Source organism: Hemiscyllium ocellatum, chromosome 12 (genome assembly GCF_020745735.1).
Source record: "Hemiscyllium ocellatum isolate sHemOce1 chromosome 12, sHemOce1.pat.X.cur, whole genome shotgun sequence".
Taxonomy (NCBI): Eukaryota; Metazoa; Chordata; class Chondrichthyes; order Orectolobiformes; family Hemiscylliidae; genus Hemiscyllium; species Hemiscyllium ocellatum.
Window position 1 is genome coordinate 17060069 of NC_083412.1, and position 13356 is coordinate 17073424.

The following is a 13356-nucleotide window of genomic DNA, read 5'->3' on the forward strand; positions in this document are numbered from 1 at the left end:
GGCTGCGAATTCCACTGACAAATTTTATTACTTTGATTGCCATTTTTCATGGTGGCAGGATTGCCATTGATGGTTAAAAGCTTAACCTTGTCAGCATAAGTGACATCGCAATTAACCCTCTGGGAGCTGTGAGTGTTCCCTCTTGCACGAATTATTGTGACCCCCCTCTCATACTGAGGAACAAGCATTCAAGGGGAGAGGGGGACAATTCAAAGGAGATGTCAGAGGCAAGTTTTTTACACAGAGAGTGATAGGTGCAAGGAATGGAGGAATATGGACCAGGGGTGGGCAGAAGGGATTGGTTAAATTTGGCATCACATTTGGCACAATATCATGGGCCAAAGAGCCTGTCCTGTGTTGTACTGTTCTATATCCTATGCTCTAAGTATGTCCTTATAGATGCTTATGAAAAGGGCACAGATAAGGTGATTGACAATGTTTTTTTTTCCCCTGGGGTAGGGGAGTTTGAGACCATGCGGCATATTTTTAAGGTGAGAGGAGAAAGATTTAGAAAAGACATGAGGACATTTTCTTTTACATAGAGAGTGGTTTTTGTGTGCAATGTGCATCCACAGGGAAGTGGTGGATGTGGGAACAGTTACAATGTTTAAAAGATATTTGGATAAGTACATGAATTGGAAAGGTTTGGAGGGATATGGACCAAGCGCAGGCAGGTGGGATTGGTTTGGTTTGGGATTATGGTCTGTTTCCGAGCTGTATGACCCTATGACATGGTTGAACGTACAGGATTGAAATCATTCTGGCAGTGGTGTTAAATCCTTAGAAAATCGTACCCTCCAGCCCCAGCACCAAACCCAATCTAATCTTTCCTTATATATTAGGGCAGGGCCTTATATATTAGGCTAATAATGACTCATAGGTTGCTATGGTGTTATCATGAGATGGCCATGTCTTTAATATCCTCACTTTAGGATTGCCTGAAAAATCTATAAGGCCACTTGCTGGAAATTAATGCTTTCACTTTTGCTTTCGCAATGGGTGATTGGGAATCCAGGAGGAATAAGTAAGGAAAGGAAATCATTTTAAACCCATCTTTCCAAACAGGAAAGATTAGATTGGGTTTGGTGCTGGGGCTGGAGGGTACGATTTTCTAAGGATTTAACACCACTGCCAGAATGATTTCAATCCTGTATGTTCAACCATGTCATAGGGTCATACAGCTCGGAAACAGACCATAATCCCAAACCAAACCAATCCCACCTGCCTGCGCTTGGTCCATATCCCTCCAAACCTCTCCAATTCATGTACTTATCCAAATATCTTTTAAACATTGTAACTGTTCCCACATCCACCACTTCCCTGTGGACGCACATTGCACACAAAAACCACTCTCTATGTAGAAGAAAATGTCCTCATGTCTTTTCTAAATCTTTCTCCTCTCACCTTAAAAATATGCCGCATGGTCTCAAACTCCCCTACCCCAGGGGAAAAAAAAACATTGTCAATCACCTTATCTATGCCCCTTTCATAAGCATCTATAAGGTCACCCCTCAACCTCCCAGAGTCCATTGAAAAAAAGTCCCAGCACATCCAGCCTCTCCTTATAACTCAGATCCTCCATTCCCAGCAACATCCTGGTAAATTTCTTCTGAACCCTCTCCGGCTTTAACAATATCCTCCCTGGAACAACATAACCAGAACTGTACACAGTCATCCAGGACAGGCCTCATTGCCATCCTGTACAACCTCAACACAACGTCCTAATTCCTATACTGAAAGGTCTGAGCAATGAAGGCAAGTGTGCTAAATGCCTTCTTAACCCCCCCTGTCTGTATGCGATGCAAATTTCAGATAATTGTGTACCTGAACCCTTAGGTCTGTCTGTTCTATAGTACTGCCCAAGACCCTACTTTTAATTGTATAACTCTTGCCTTTGTTTATGGGCGGCACGGTGGCTCAGCAGTTAGCACTGCTGCCTCACAGCACCAGGGACCTGGGTTCGATTCCCGTTTTGGGTGACTGTCTGTGTGGAGTTTGCACATCCTCCCCGTGTCTGCGTGGGTCTCCTCCCACAATCCAACAGTGTGCAGGCTAGATGGATTGGCCATAGTGTTCATGGATGTGCAGGCTAGGCGGACTAGCCATGGGAACTACAGGGATGGGGGAGGGTGTCTGCTTAGGGATTGTGTTCTGAGGGTCAGTGTGGACATGATAGGCTGAATGGCCTGCTCCTACAGGGCTAGAATAGGGGAATGGATCTGGGTGGGATGCCCTTCAGATGGGCGGTTTGGACTCGATGGGCTGAATGGCCTGCTTCCACACTGTAGGGATTCTGCGATCTGACTTCGGTCGAGGGGTGAACATTAGTCTGGTAAATGTGGGACAAAACAGAGCCCCTTTCACCATCACCTGAGAAGACGGGCATTTTAACGCCCTGCATCTCCGACAGTGCAGGTCTCCCTCAGTACTGCACAGGAAGTACTGGAGAGGGGTGATATGCTGCCATATTTGGAGTGCGATTTGAACCCACGACCATGAGGCGAATACAAATGGGCTAGTCACTGAGGCATTCAGGTAAAAAGTGAGGTCTGCAGATACTGGAGATCAGAGCTGAAAATGTGTTGCTGGTTAAAGCGCAGCAGGTCAGGCAGCATCCAAGGAACAGGAAATTCGACGTTTCGGGCACAAGCCCTTCATCAGGAATGCCGCCTTCTCAGGTGATGGTGAAAGGGGCTCTGTTTTGTCCCACATTTACCAGGCTAATGTTCACCCCTCGACCAAAGTCAGATCGCAGAATCCCTACAGTGTGGAAGCAGGCCATTCATCATTTCCTGATGAAGGGCTCTGGCCCGAAACGTCGAATTTCCTGTTCCTTGGATGCTGCCTGACCTGCTGTGCTTTAACCAGCAACACATTTTCAGCTAGTCACTGAGGCACCAATGGGAACGGAAACAACGCTAACGTTGTTCACTCACATTATCGCTGAGTGAAATGTTTAGCTTTCATAGTTTGGACTTTTCTCGTTTATGACTTTACAGTTGCCTCATTGCACATTCACAAATATTTGGTCGTTAAATTCAGGCTCTGGGCCATGAAAAGTAAGAAAACTAATCAATGGCAGCTTATTTCTGTCAAGTGTTTGTGATATTGGACGATATGTGCTGAGCTTAGACCCAGTGGTAGGGAGCTGCGTCCTCCGCTCTGGGTGAATATTAACACAAAGGCTTCCTGTTTGACCTCAGTACCCCTGGGACATGAGCGAGAAGTACTTTTTCCGGTCAACTGTCGCCTTTTCCATGAGGAAGTACTGGGAGGAGTCAAGAAATCAGCTCATCAACTTCGAGTGAGTGAATCTATTTCTCTCTCCCGACCACCCCTCCCCCACGGTACTCGGTGCACCATCGACATCGCTACAGTGGGTAAATAAACTGGTGGGGAGCTGACACCCAGGGCTGGGGGAGCAACCGGAGGAAACAAATAAATATGGGAGTAAGTGGGAATCATTGGGAAATGAGGAGGAAGTGAGGGTTTAAGGAAGATGTACCCTGTCTCAGCTTCACCGGGAAGCAAGGTCACGTCAATGGGATTGGAATAGCTAGCTGTTGTGACTAGTATGGACATTATGGGCTGAAGAGCCTCTTTCAGTGCTGTTAAACTCCGCAACAGTAATGGACATTATGAATTAGTGCAGCTCCCTCCAATGCCTGTCTAATGATGGGGTGTGAGGGGGGGGGTTGGAGAGAAGCAGAAATGTCTTTTCTCTCAGTCAGTCAGGCTTAGCGAACATTTGTGAGGTTGGGATTGTGGAATCCAGGCTCCGCGGAAAGGTAGAGATGAGGCCACAGTCTTGCCAAAGGGGGAGAGCAGGCTGTAGGGGCTGAATGGTCTCCTCCTGCAGCTACACTGTGCCTACCACGGAAACCGTGCCCTCTGATGCCCTGTTCCTCTGTTTTGGGAGGTTGGGGGAGGGGTAGCAGTTGAGGCTCAATGGCAATTGGGAGGGCAATCAGGAGAGGAGGATGCGTACCCACCATCCCCGGAGCAAGCTAGCAGCTCTGTCCAGGCCGGTCTCCATGCTTTCTGGGAAATGTAGCCACTCCGGCTCGGAGCTATTGTATGGCGCGCTGGTTAACAGGCCCTCCAGGATTTCCCCACGTACTCTCCCCATCAGCTCTCCTATCTACTGCAGAACAGGGCAACATGCCCCCACCCCCAGCCACGCCCCACCGACCTGGGGTCTACTTGTCCTGTGCCAACTCCAGCACACTGGCACTCAGCCCACTGCCCGATATCCCTGAGCTGGGGTAAGTGCGATGCCAGGACAAAATCAGAAGTCAGTGTCGAGAATGGGGTGTTGAAAAAGCACAGCAGGTCAGGAGCATCTGAGGAGCAGGAGAGTTGACGTTACGTGCAAAAGCCCTTCATCAGTCTCACGGCACCAGGCTACAGTTCAACAGGTCTATTTGAAAAATCACAAGCTTTAGGAGCGCTGCCCCTTCACCAGGTGGAGCCCAGTTGGACTGTTACCTGATGTTGTGTAACTTCTGACTCTTTCTACCCCAGTCCAACACTGGCAAGTGCATAACACAGGCTCTGCTGGGACTGGGGGCACGAGGGGGCTTTCTCTTCAGGAGATTTGGTCACTCATAGAATCATAGAGATGTACAACATGGAAACAGACCCTTCGGTCCAACCTGTCCATGCCAGCCAGACATCCCAACACAATCTAGTCCCACCTGCCAGCACCCGGCCCATATCCCTCCAAACCCTTCCTATTCATAGACCCATCCAAATGCCTCTTAAATGTTGCAATTGTACCAGCCTCCACCACTTCCTCTGGCAGCTCATTCCAAACACGTACCACCCTCTGTGTGAAAAAGTTACCCGGTAGGTCCCTTTTAAATCTTTCCCCTCTCACCCTAAACCTGTGCCCTCTAGTTCTGGACTCCCCCCACCCCAGGGAAAAGACTTTGCCTATTTACCCTATCCATGCCCCACATGATTTTATAAACCTCTATAAGGTCACCCCTCAGCCTCCAATACTCCAGGGAAAACAGCCCCAGCCAGTTCAGCCTCTCCCTGTAGCTCAAATCCTCCAACCCTGGCAACATCCTTGTAAATCTTTTCTGAACCCTTTCAAGTTTCACAACATCTTTCCAATAGGAAGGAGACCAGAATTGCAAACAATATTCCAACAGTGGCCTAACCGATGTCCTGTACAGCCGCAACATGACCTCCCAACTCCTGTACTCAATACTCTGACCAGCAAAGGAAAGCATACCAAACGCCTTCTTCATTATCCTGTCTACCTGCGACTCCACTTTCAAGGAGCTATGAACCCACACTCCAAGGTCTCTTTGTTCAGCAATATTTCCTGAGTAGGTGAACAGGGGTTTGAAGTGCTTTGGGAATGGGGCCCGGATTTGACACCGCATCCAACAGCGCAGTTTGGACCCACTTTGCACATAGGTCTCTCAAATGTACCTGCTCATTACCTAGAAGTGTCCCCCACTGTGCTGCCTTTATAATAATAATTATTGTTATCTTCTGCACAGGATGAAGAATGTTTATATATTCAATGAAACAGAAAGAATCTCCTTTTATTTCATTGTTGTGAATCCAAAGAACCTCTCTGAAATTATTCCAAAGGCAGAGGTGGCACAAGCTATCAGGTATCACCGAAAACACTTTGGCATTGAAGTGGCTAACAATGTTGTATTTCCTCAGTTACCAGTACAGAGATTGAATATTGTTTTAACAAGGTATCTCAGGTGGAACTTTCTCATCTTAAACTCATTCAGACAATTCACAAGAATATCAATAAAGGGGAAAACCAACATTCATGGCCAAATTTACGCAACTGTGCTCATTGATTAGGAATTAGACTCTGATTGGTCAGGTTGCTGTCATGGAGAATACACCAGATAGCTGATGACTAACAGTTCACTGCCAAACTGTTCAAAGTTTGCGCGAAGATTTGTAGCTCGGGTGCTCGTTGTTGTGGTTCTGTTCGCCGAGCTGGGAATTTGTGTTGCAGACGTTTCGTCCCCTGTCTAGGTGACATCCTCAGTGCTTGGGAGCCTCCTGTGCAGCGCTTCTGTGACGTTTCCTCCGCCATCTATAGTGGTTTGAATCTGCTGCTTCCGTTTGTCAGTTCCAGCTGTCCGCTGCAGTGGCCGGTATATTGGATCCAGGTCGGTGTGTTTGTTGTTAGAATCTGTGGATGAGTGCCATGCCTTTAGGAATTCCCTAGCTGTTCTTTGTTTGGCTTGTCCTTTAATAGCAGTGTTGTCCCAGTCGAATTCCTGTTGCTTGTCATCTGCGTGTGTGGCTACTAAGGATAGCTGGTGGTGTCGTTTCGTGGGTAGTTGGTGTTCATGGATGCGGATCGTTAGCTGTCTTCCTGTTTGCCCTATGTAGTGTTTTGTGCAGTCCTTGCATGGGATTTTGTCCACTACATTGGTTTTGCTCATGCTGGGTATCGGGTCCTTCTTTCTGGTGTACGAAAACATGAACCAGGCAAGTTGACTCTGATTGAAGAAGGAATTACTCTGTGGGATGAGCCCGACAATGTCTGTCACCTACATTGTCAAGTTGAAACAAGTGCAGTGTGTGCATATGCTTTTTCAATTTGTAAGCCACCGGGCCTTATATATCATATATTTAGCTTCTGGTCCATACAGGAGTACCCCAATGTCAGCTTCGCAGACAATCCTGAAGTTATTATAATTGTAATTCTTAGCAGACTCTGGTTGTTCAACAAATGATGTCCAATCATGGAATCACATCGTATGTTAGACACCATGTTTTGCAAGCACAAGCAGCTTGGTTATGTTCTTGTCATGAACAGCAAAATGTTGTGCTCTTTGACATGATCTACTCGTCTTTGGGATGCATAGTTTACATTCCTACCATTACACTGGCACTGAAACTCATTAACTGCATTACCAGTACAGAGATTGAATATTGGTTTAACAAGGTATCTCAGGTGGACGTTTCTCATCTTAAACTCATTCAGACAATTCACAAGAATATCAATAAAGGGGAAAAAACAACATTCATGGCCAAATTTATGCAACTGTGCTCATTGATTGGGAATTAGACTCTGATTGGTCAGGTTGCTGTCATGGAGAATACACCAGATAGCTGATGACTAACAGTTCACTGCCAAACTGTTCAAAGTTTGGGAGAAGATTTGTGTGCTATCAGAACATCCTTTTGGGGTTTGAAGACAACATTTTGCGATTCTTGAACAAAGAAAAGTACAAAGCAGACTCGGTTAGCAAAGCACCAAACATGGTGTTCAATATTCGATTGGACAGCATTTGGTGAACAATCCCGTGTATGCTAAGAACTATGTTGACAATCAATTTAAGACAGTCAGGCTTGCAGTCTGGTGCGCTTGTATATATTGGAAAATGCATATATTAATACACAGACATCCATTCCTTGTAGACAGAAAGGCCATTATGCAAATTACTTCTTTTGAAACAAAACAAAATAGGTGACAGCCAATCTGTTGTTCATTTCTGAATGCCTTGACCAATCTGAGTCAACCAATCTGGTTTAAATTTGAAAGTTAATTGTCACTCATCATCTAACTGGTGCATTCTCCATCGCAAAACCTCTACCAATTAAAGGCTATATGCCAACCAATCAGTGTTGTCTACTCACATAGTAAAAAAAAGTTTCCCCTTTATATCAGTATGCTTGGAATTGTCCTGCTAACCCTTGAGAAAGTGACGGAGAGTCACGATCTGAACCCTTGAAGTCCTTGGAGTGAACGACCACCTGCAATGCCCTTCGAAGGTTATCTAGGATTTTGACCTAGTGACAGTGAAGGAGCGACAATATATGTTCATGTCAGAATGGTGAGTGCCTTGGAGGGGAACGTCTAGGTGATGGTGTGCCCATGTATCTGCTGGCCTCATCCTGAACTGGTCATGGGTTTGGAAAGATGGTGTTGAAGGAGCCTGGGCAAATTGCTGCAGTGAATTGGAGATGGTGCACACTGCTCCTCCTGAGTGTCGGTGGTGTGGAGGGAGGGGATGCTTGTGGGTGTGGTGCCATTCAAGTGGGTTGCTTAGTCCTAGATGGTGTCAAGTTTCTTGAGTGTTGTTGGAGCTGCACCCATCCAGGCAAGTGGGGAATATTCCATTGCATTCCTGACTTGTGCCTTGTGGATGGTGAATAGGCTTTGGGGAGTCAGGGGTGAGTTACTCACCGCAATATTCCTAGTGTCTGACTTGCTCTTGTCGCTACTGCATTTGTGTGGTGAGCGCAGTTGAATGTCTAACCAACAGTAACCTCCAGGGTATTGATAGTGGGGGAATTCAGTGATGGTAACACCGTTGTTGCCTAGGCCGGCTGCAGTGGTTGAGTTGCCTTTCATTGGAGATATGGAAACTTGGAAAATGGGAGCAAATTTCGAATGAACATGGACTCGGTCTGAGTTTAATAATCAAAACTTACGCTAGATATTAATAATGTACAAACGTTCAAAATGTTCACATCAGATTCTCATCCCCTTTCAAATCGATGTCTCTAAACTAGGAGGTTGAAGGCTCGTGGTAAGACAGCGGCTGGAAGATATAAGCGTTGCTAAAAGATCTCTGTACCCTGTCACAGAATGTAATGGGCTAGATCCCTTTATTGAAGGATTGGTGGTATCCCGTATGCCGAATCATTAATCATCATGCGGAGTCATTTCGAACACGCTGTTTGCGAGTCACTAACACCACTCCTGTCTCATGTTGTGTCCTGTCACAGGAAGAACAGGGAGCGGTTTAACAGTGCTTTTCTGTTGAACGATAAGACCCTTGAGTTTATTGGCATTCCGCCAACGCTAGCCCCGCAAAAGGAGGCCACAGTGGCAGTGTGGCTGATCGTCTTTGGGGTTATCATTGGCCTGGTGTGCATTGGATTAACCATCCTGATCATCGGTGGCATTCGGGCAAGAAGACAGTAAGTGCAGAGATACTGCGCACTGGCACAAATTTTTAGATTAGACTTACAGTGTGGAAACAGGCCCTTCGGCCCAACAAGTCCACACCGACCCGCCGAAGCGCAACCCACCCATACCCCTACGTTTACCCCTTACCTAACACTACGGGCAATTTTTTAGCTTGGCCAATTCACCTGACCCGCACATCTTTGTGACTGTGGGAGGAAACCGGAGCACCCGGAGGAAACCCACGCAGACACGGGGAGAACGTGCAAACTCCACACAGTCAGTCGCCTGAGTCGGGAATTGAACCCGGGTCTACAGGCGCTGTGAGGCAGCAGTGCTAACCACTGTGCCACCGTGCCGCCCACTAATGGGTGCAGAGATTGCTGAGGGGTTTGGGGGAACAGCTTGGGGGAATCATTGAGGGGGGTTGGGGGACAGTTTAATGAGGGTTGTGAGAATCAGCAAACAAAATGGGCGACAGCGAGGTCTCCAGGGCCTTATGGGGCTCAGTGTAGACTCTGGAGATCATTGTGGATTAGGAAAACCAGTGGAGATTTCAGGAGTCAGTGTGGATTCTGGAGCTCATTGTGGATTCCGAGGATCAGTGAGGATTGCAGGGATCAGGGTGGATTATGGGAATCAGTGGGTAGGATGGGGCTCACTGATTTTCCTGCTCCTCGGACGCTGCCCGACACGCTGTGCTTTTCCAGCACCACTCTAATCTGGGGGATCACTGGCAGTTATGGGAGTGTTTGGGAATTATAAGGATAAATGAGGAAGCTGGGAATTATTGGGAAGTTTTGGATCGCTGGGGACTCTGAGAATCAATGTGGATTATGGGGATCACTGAGGATTTTGGGAATTGCTGAGGATTATGAGAAAATTGGGATGTTGAGGATTAATGGGGATTTTTGAGATCAGTGGGGAGTCTGAGAATCAATTTGGATTATGGGATCCATGGGGATTGTGGGGACCATTGTGGATTATGGGCATTTGTGGAGATTCTGAGGATCAGTGACAGTTAGGAGGATCAGTAGTGATTGTGAGGATCAGTGAAGGTTATTGGGATCAGTGAGAATTATGGGAATAATTGGGATGGTAGGTATAATAGACTGCTGATGATGTGCTGAATGGGTAAGTCAGTGTTTACTGTGTAATAATTGTGCATTCTGAAATAAAGTGAAATATCATTGTTTATTCCTCAATAGCAGAAAATCACGTGACGCAGAGGACAATGAACTTCAAAAGACCAAAGATTTACCTGCAGTGGTTCCTGAGGAGATTGAGTTTGAGAAGGGGATTAAAAATCCAGCTTTCACCACAGATACATTGAGCACGGAGATGTAGACTCAACCAATCCCAGATGTTGCTAATTCTACTTGGTCTGCCTTTGTAAGTTATGGAATTGTGTACTGAAGCTTCTCATGCAGTTCAATTACTACAGTTAGTATCTGGTAACAGAATTAGCTCAAATTTTACAAAGTTTTGACTGTTTAGTCCAGATTTACTCAACTCCAATGAGCCTATTGGATCCCAATAAAGAGGTACCATTCCTCTGTGAAGCTGTTAATCAGGGCCTCCGATACCAAGAGACAAATAATCTTATTGTAAAATATTCAGTGTAGACTTCCCAATATGTCATCACAGGTATTAGCCACTAGTTCCCATTGGCAGTTCACCTTGATGTGAACACAGGGAACAGTATTTGTAAATCGACAGCAGTGACAGAACAGGATATCTGGCTGATTTCATGACCAGAGTCAAGATTAGAGTGGTGCTGGAAAAACACAGCAGGTCAGGCAGCATCTGAGGAGCAGCCCCACTTGCTGTGCGTTTCCAGCCCCACTCTAATCTCGACTCTAATCTCCAGCATCTGCAGTACCCACTTCTGCCCTGTTGATTCTATGACCACCTAGCGACAACCACTGAATCCTGTCCATTATTTGCCTGGAGTCAAGGAGGATGACAGAATCTGGCCCACACGACTTCCCTCTCCGGTTTAATACAGTAAGGATCAGTAAAGGTGAATGAATTCAAGGTCCCTAAAATGTTCATTTCTTAGACTAAAGCTGACCCAGGCTATCAAATACATTGGATCCCATGGAGTGTTGATTTCAAATAATAGACTCCCTTCATTGTGGCCTAAATCTGCTGTAATGGTTCAAGACAAATAAAGACATAAAGGCACCCCAGACATTTGTTTGCTTGCGTTAATCCTTTCTGAACTGTAGGGATATATGGGCGCAGTTTTGATTGCTCTCATCGGGCAGCTGGTTGAATTACAATGTGCAACAGCCGTTTTTTTTAGATTAGATTAGACTTACGGTGTGGAAACAGGCCCTTCGGCCCAACAAGTCCACACCGACCCGCCGAAGCGCAACCCACCCATACCCCTACATTTACCCCTTACCTAACACTACGGGCAATTTAACACGGCCAATTCACCTGACCCGCACATCTTTGGACTGTGGGAGCACCCGGAGGAAACCCACGCAGACACGGGGAGAACGTGCAAACTCCACACAGTCAGTCGCCCGAGGCAGGAATTGAACCCGGGTCTCAGGCGCTGTGAGGCAGCAGTGCTAACCACTGTGCCACCGTGCCGCTCATTAGAAAACCACAAAAAGCTCAAGTCAGGAATCCAACCTTCGACTGGGAGGAAGCAGGTCATCATCTTGAGGAAGATGTTTATGTGCACGTTGTCCCACTGGTCGCCATCAGCATGGGCATCCATGAGAGGAAACGACAACTCAGCAACTAGTGCACCTTCGGGCAGAGGAGATTGAGAGGGGAAGTGATTGAGGTGTATCCAATTATCAGGCACAGAGTTAGGGCAGACAGGAAGAAGCCTTTCCCCTTGTTGGAGGGGTTAATGAACTGGGGCATAGATTGAAGGGAAAGGGCAGGAGGCTTAGAGCAGAGGCGAGGAAAACTGTTTTCACCCAGAAGGTGGTGGGAATCTGGAACTCACTGCTATAAGGGTGGGAGAGGCAGACAATCTCACCACATTGAGGTGGTATTTAGATGTGCACTTGTGATGCCAATGCTATGGACCAAGTGTTGAAGCCTGAAGGATCAATGACCTACATGAAAGGGTCCAGCTGGTGACAACGTTCTTTCCCTGCTCATTAAAAATGAGAGATCCGAAGCAAGTTGCTCCCACTTAGGGCTGGAGTGCAGGATGTGGGGATAATATCCAGGTTAGCCTTGCTCCTGGGAATTAACCATGACTGAGAGAATGAAAAGAGGTCACACCAAATAGGACAAATCTGGGGAACTGGGAGGAGAAAGAGGGTTATGTGCTCTCAATGGGAGGACACACCCACAGAGGCTTATAGGAACTCTGGGACCTTAAAAAGGGAGGAGGCCATTCAGCCCCTCAGCCCTATTCCAACATTCAATAAGATCATTCAACATTCAAAAAACTTAAAATAAGCAACTGACCCATTGTTGTTTGTGGAAGTGAATTTGAAATTTCTACCAGGCGAAACGCTCCCTCATATTACTCCCAAAAAATCTGGCTCCCCAGACAAAAAAATTAAGGTAGATATACAGAACAGAGAGTGTGGTGCTGGAAAAGCACAGCAGGTCAGGCAGCATCTGAGGAGCAGGAGAATCAATGTTTCCGGCTATGCTTCTACCCCCTCGGATGCTGCCTGACCTGCTGTGCTTTTCCAGCACCACACACTTGACTCTGATCTCCAGCATCTGCAGTCCTCACTTTCTCCCAGATATACGGAACCTATTGTTCCCCTTAATATCTTGTAAACTTTGTTGAGATCACCCACAACTTCTTTAAGCTCCAGGGAACGCAATCCTATTTTGTGTTATCTCGCTACCGCATTTTCCCCCTTGGAGTTCAGACAGTTCCCTGCTTGGCTCTGTTGACAGTGAATGTGCTTCACAAGGTGGGGGACCTGGAACATATCGCAACTCCCCAGGGGATTGTCTGCCCCAGGGATTTCTTTTTCTGAAGGAAGCCATTCGGTATAATCTGCTGCTCCCACATGAAATCATCAGCAACTCATCTGCCCTTTACATTATTGAGTGAACCTCTTTGGTGAATATTCTGTGCAACTCCATTGGACGGGAATAGACTCACAGTCACATTGACCCCATAAAATCTTGGCTTGGGTCAGAGTAAATAGGCCTCTATCTCCTTCCACATCTTCGAACCTTGTTTTGGGGGGGAGGGGGTTGTTGGTGGGTGTGGTGTTGGTAGGTTGGGGGTGGGGGACTGACCACAATTTCACCCGTTGGCTTAATCCAAAAATAAACTCTTCGTCATTGAACATTTCCATTTGCAACTCTTACAGTGTCGCCCATCTCTATGTCATCGGGAAATTTAGATTAGTGAGCGTTGAGTATGTGTAAATTGTTGAGTTTCCTGAGGGAGACTGGCAGTCATCTCCTCTCAATGTGTGTTCCTCCTCCATTATCCTTAC

General features: G+C 46.7%; 1 protein-coding gene across 1 annotated transcript in view; it reads left to right on the forward strand.

Annotated features, from left to right (window-relative positions):
• The window catches only part of ace2 (angiotensin I converting enzyme 2), a 58797-nt gene extending 47700 nt beyond the window's left edge, over nt 1-11097 (forward strand). Inside the window, exons 16-19 of the mRNA XM_060833251.1 lie at nt 3204-3304; nt 5517-5633; nt 8731-8925; nt 10120-11097. Of these exons, the coding sequence (XP_060689234.1) occupies nt 3204-3304; nt 5517-5633; nt 8731-8925; nt 10120-10258 (552 nt within the window). The 3' untranslated portion in view covers nt 10259-11097. The remainder of the gene's footprint in view (nt 1-3203; nt 3305-5516; nt 5634-8730; nt 8926-10119) is intronic.
• The last annotated feature ends 2259 nt before the right edge of the window (nt 11098-13356 follow it).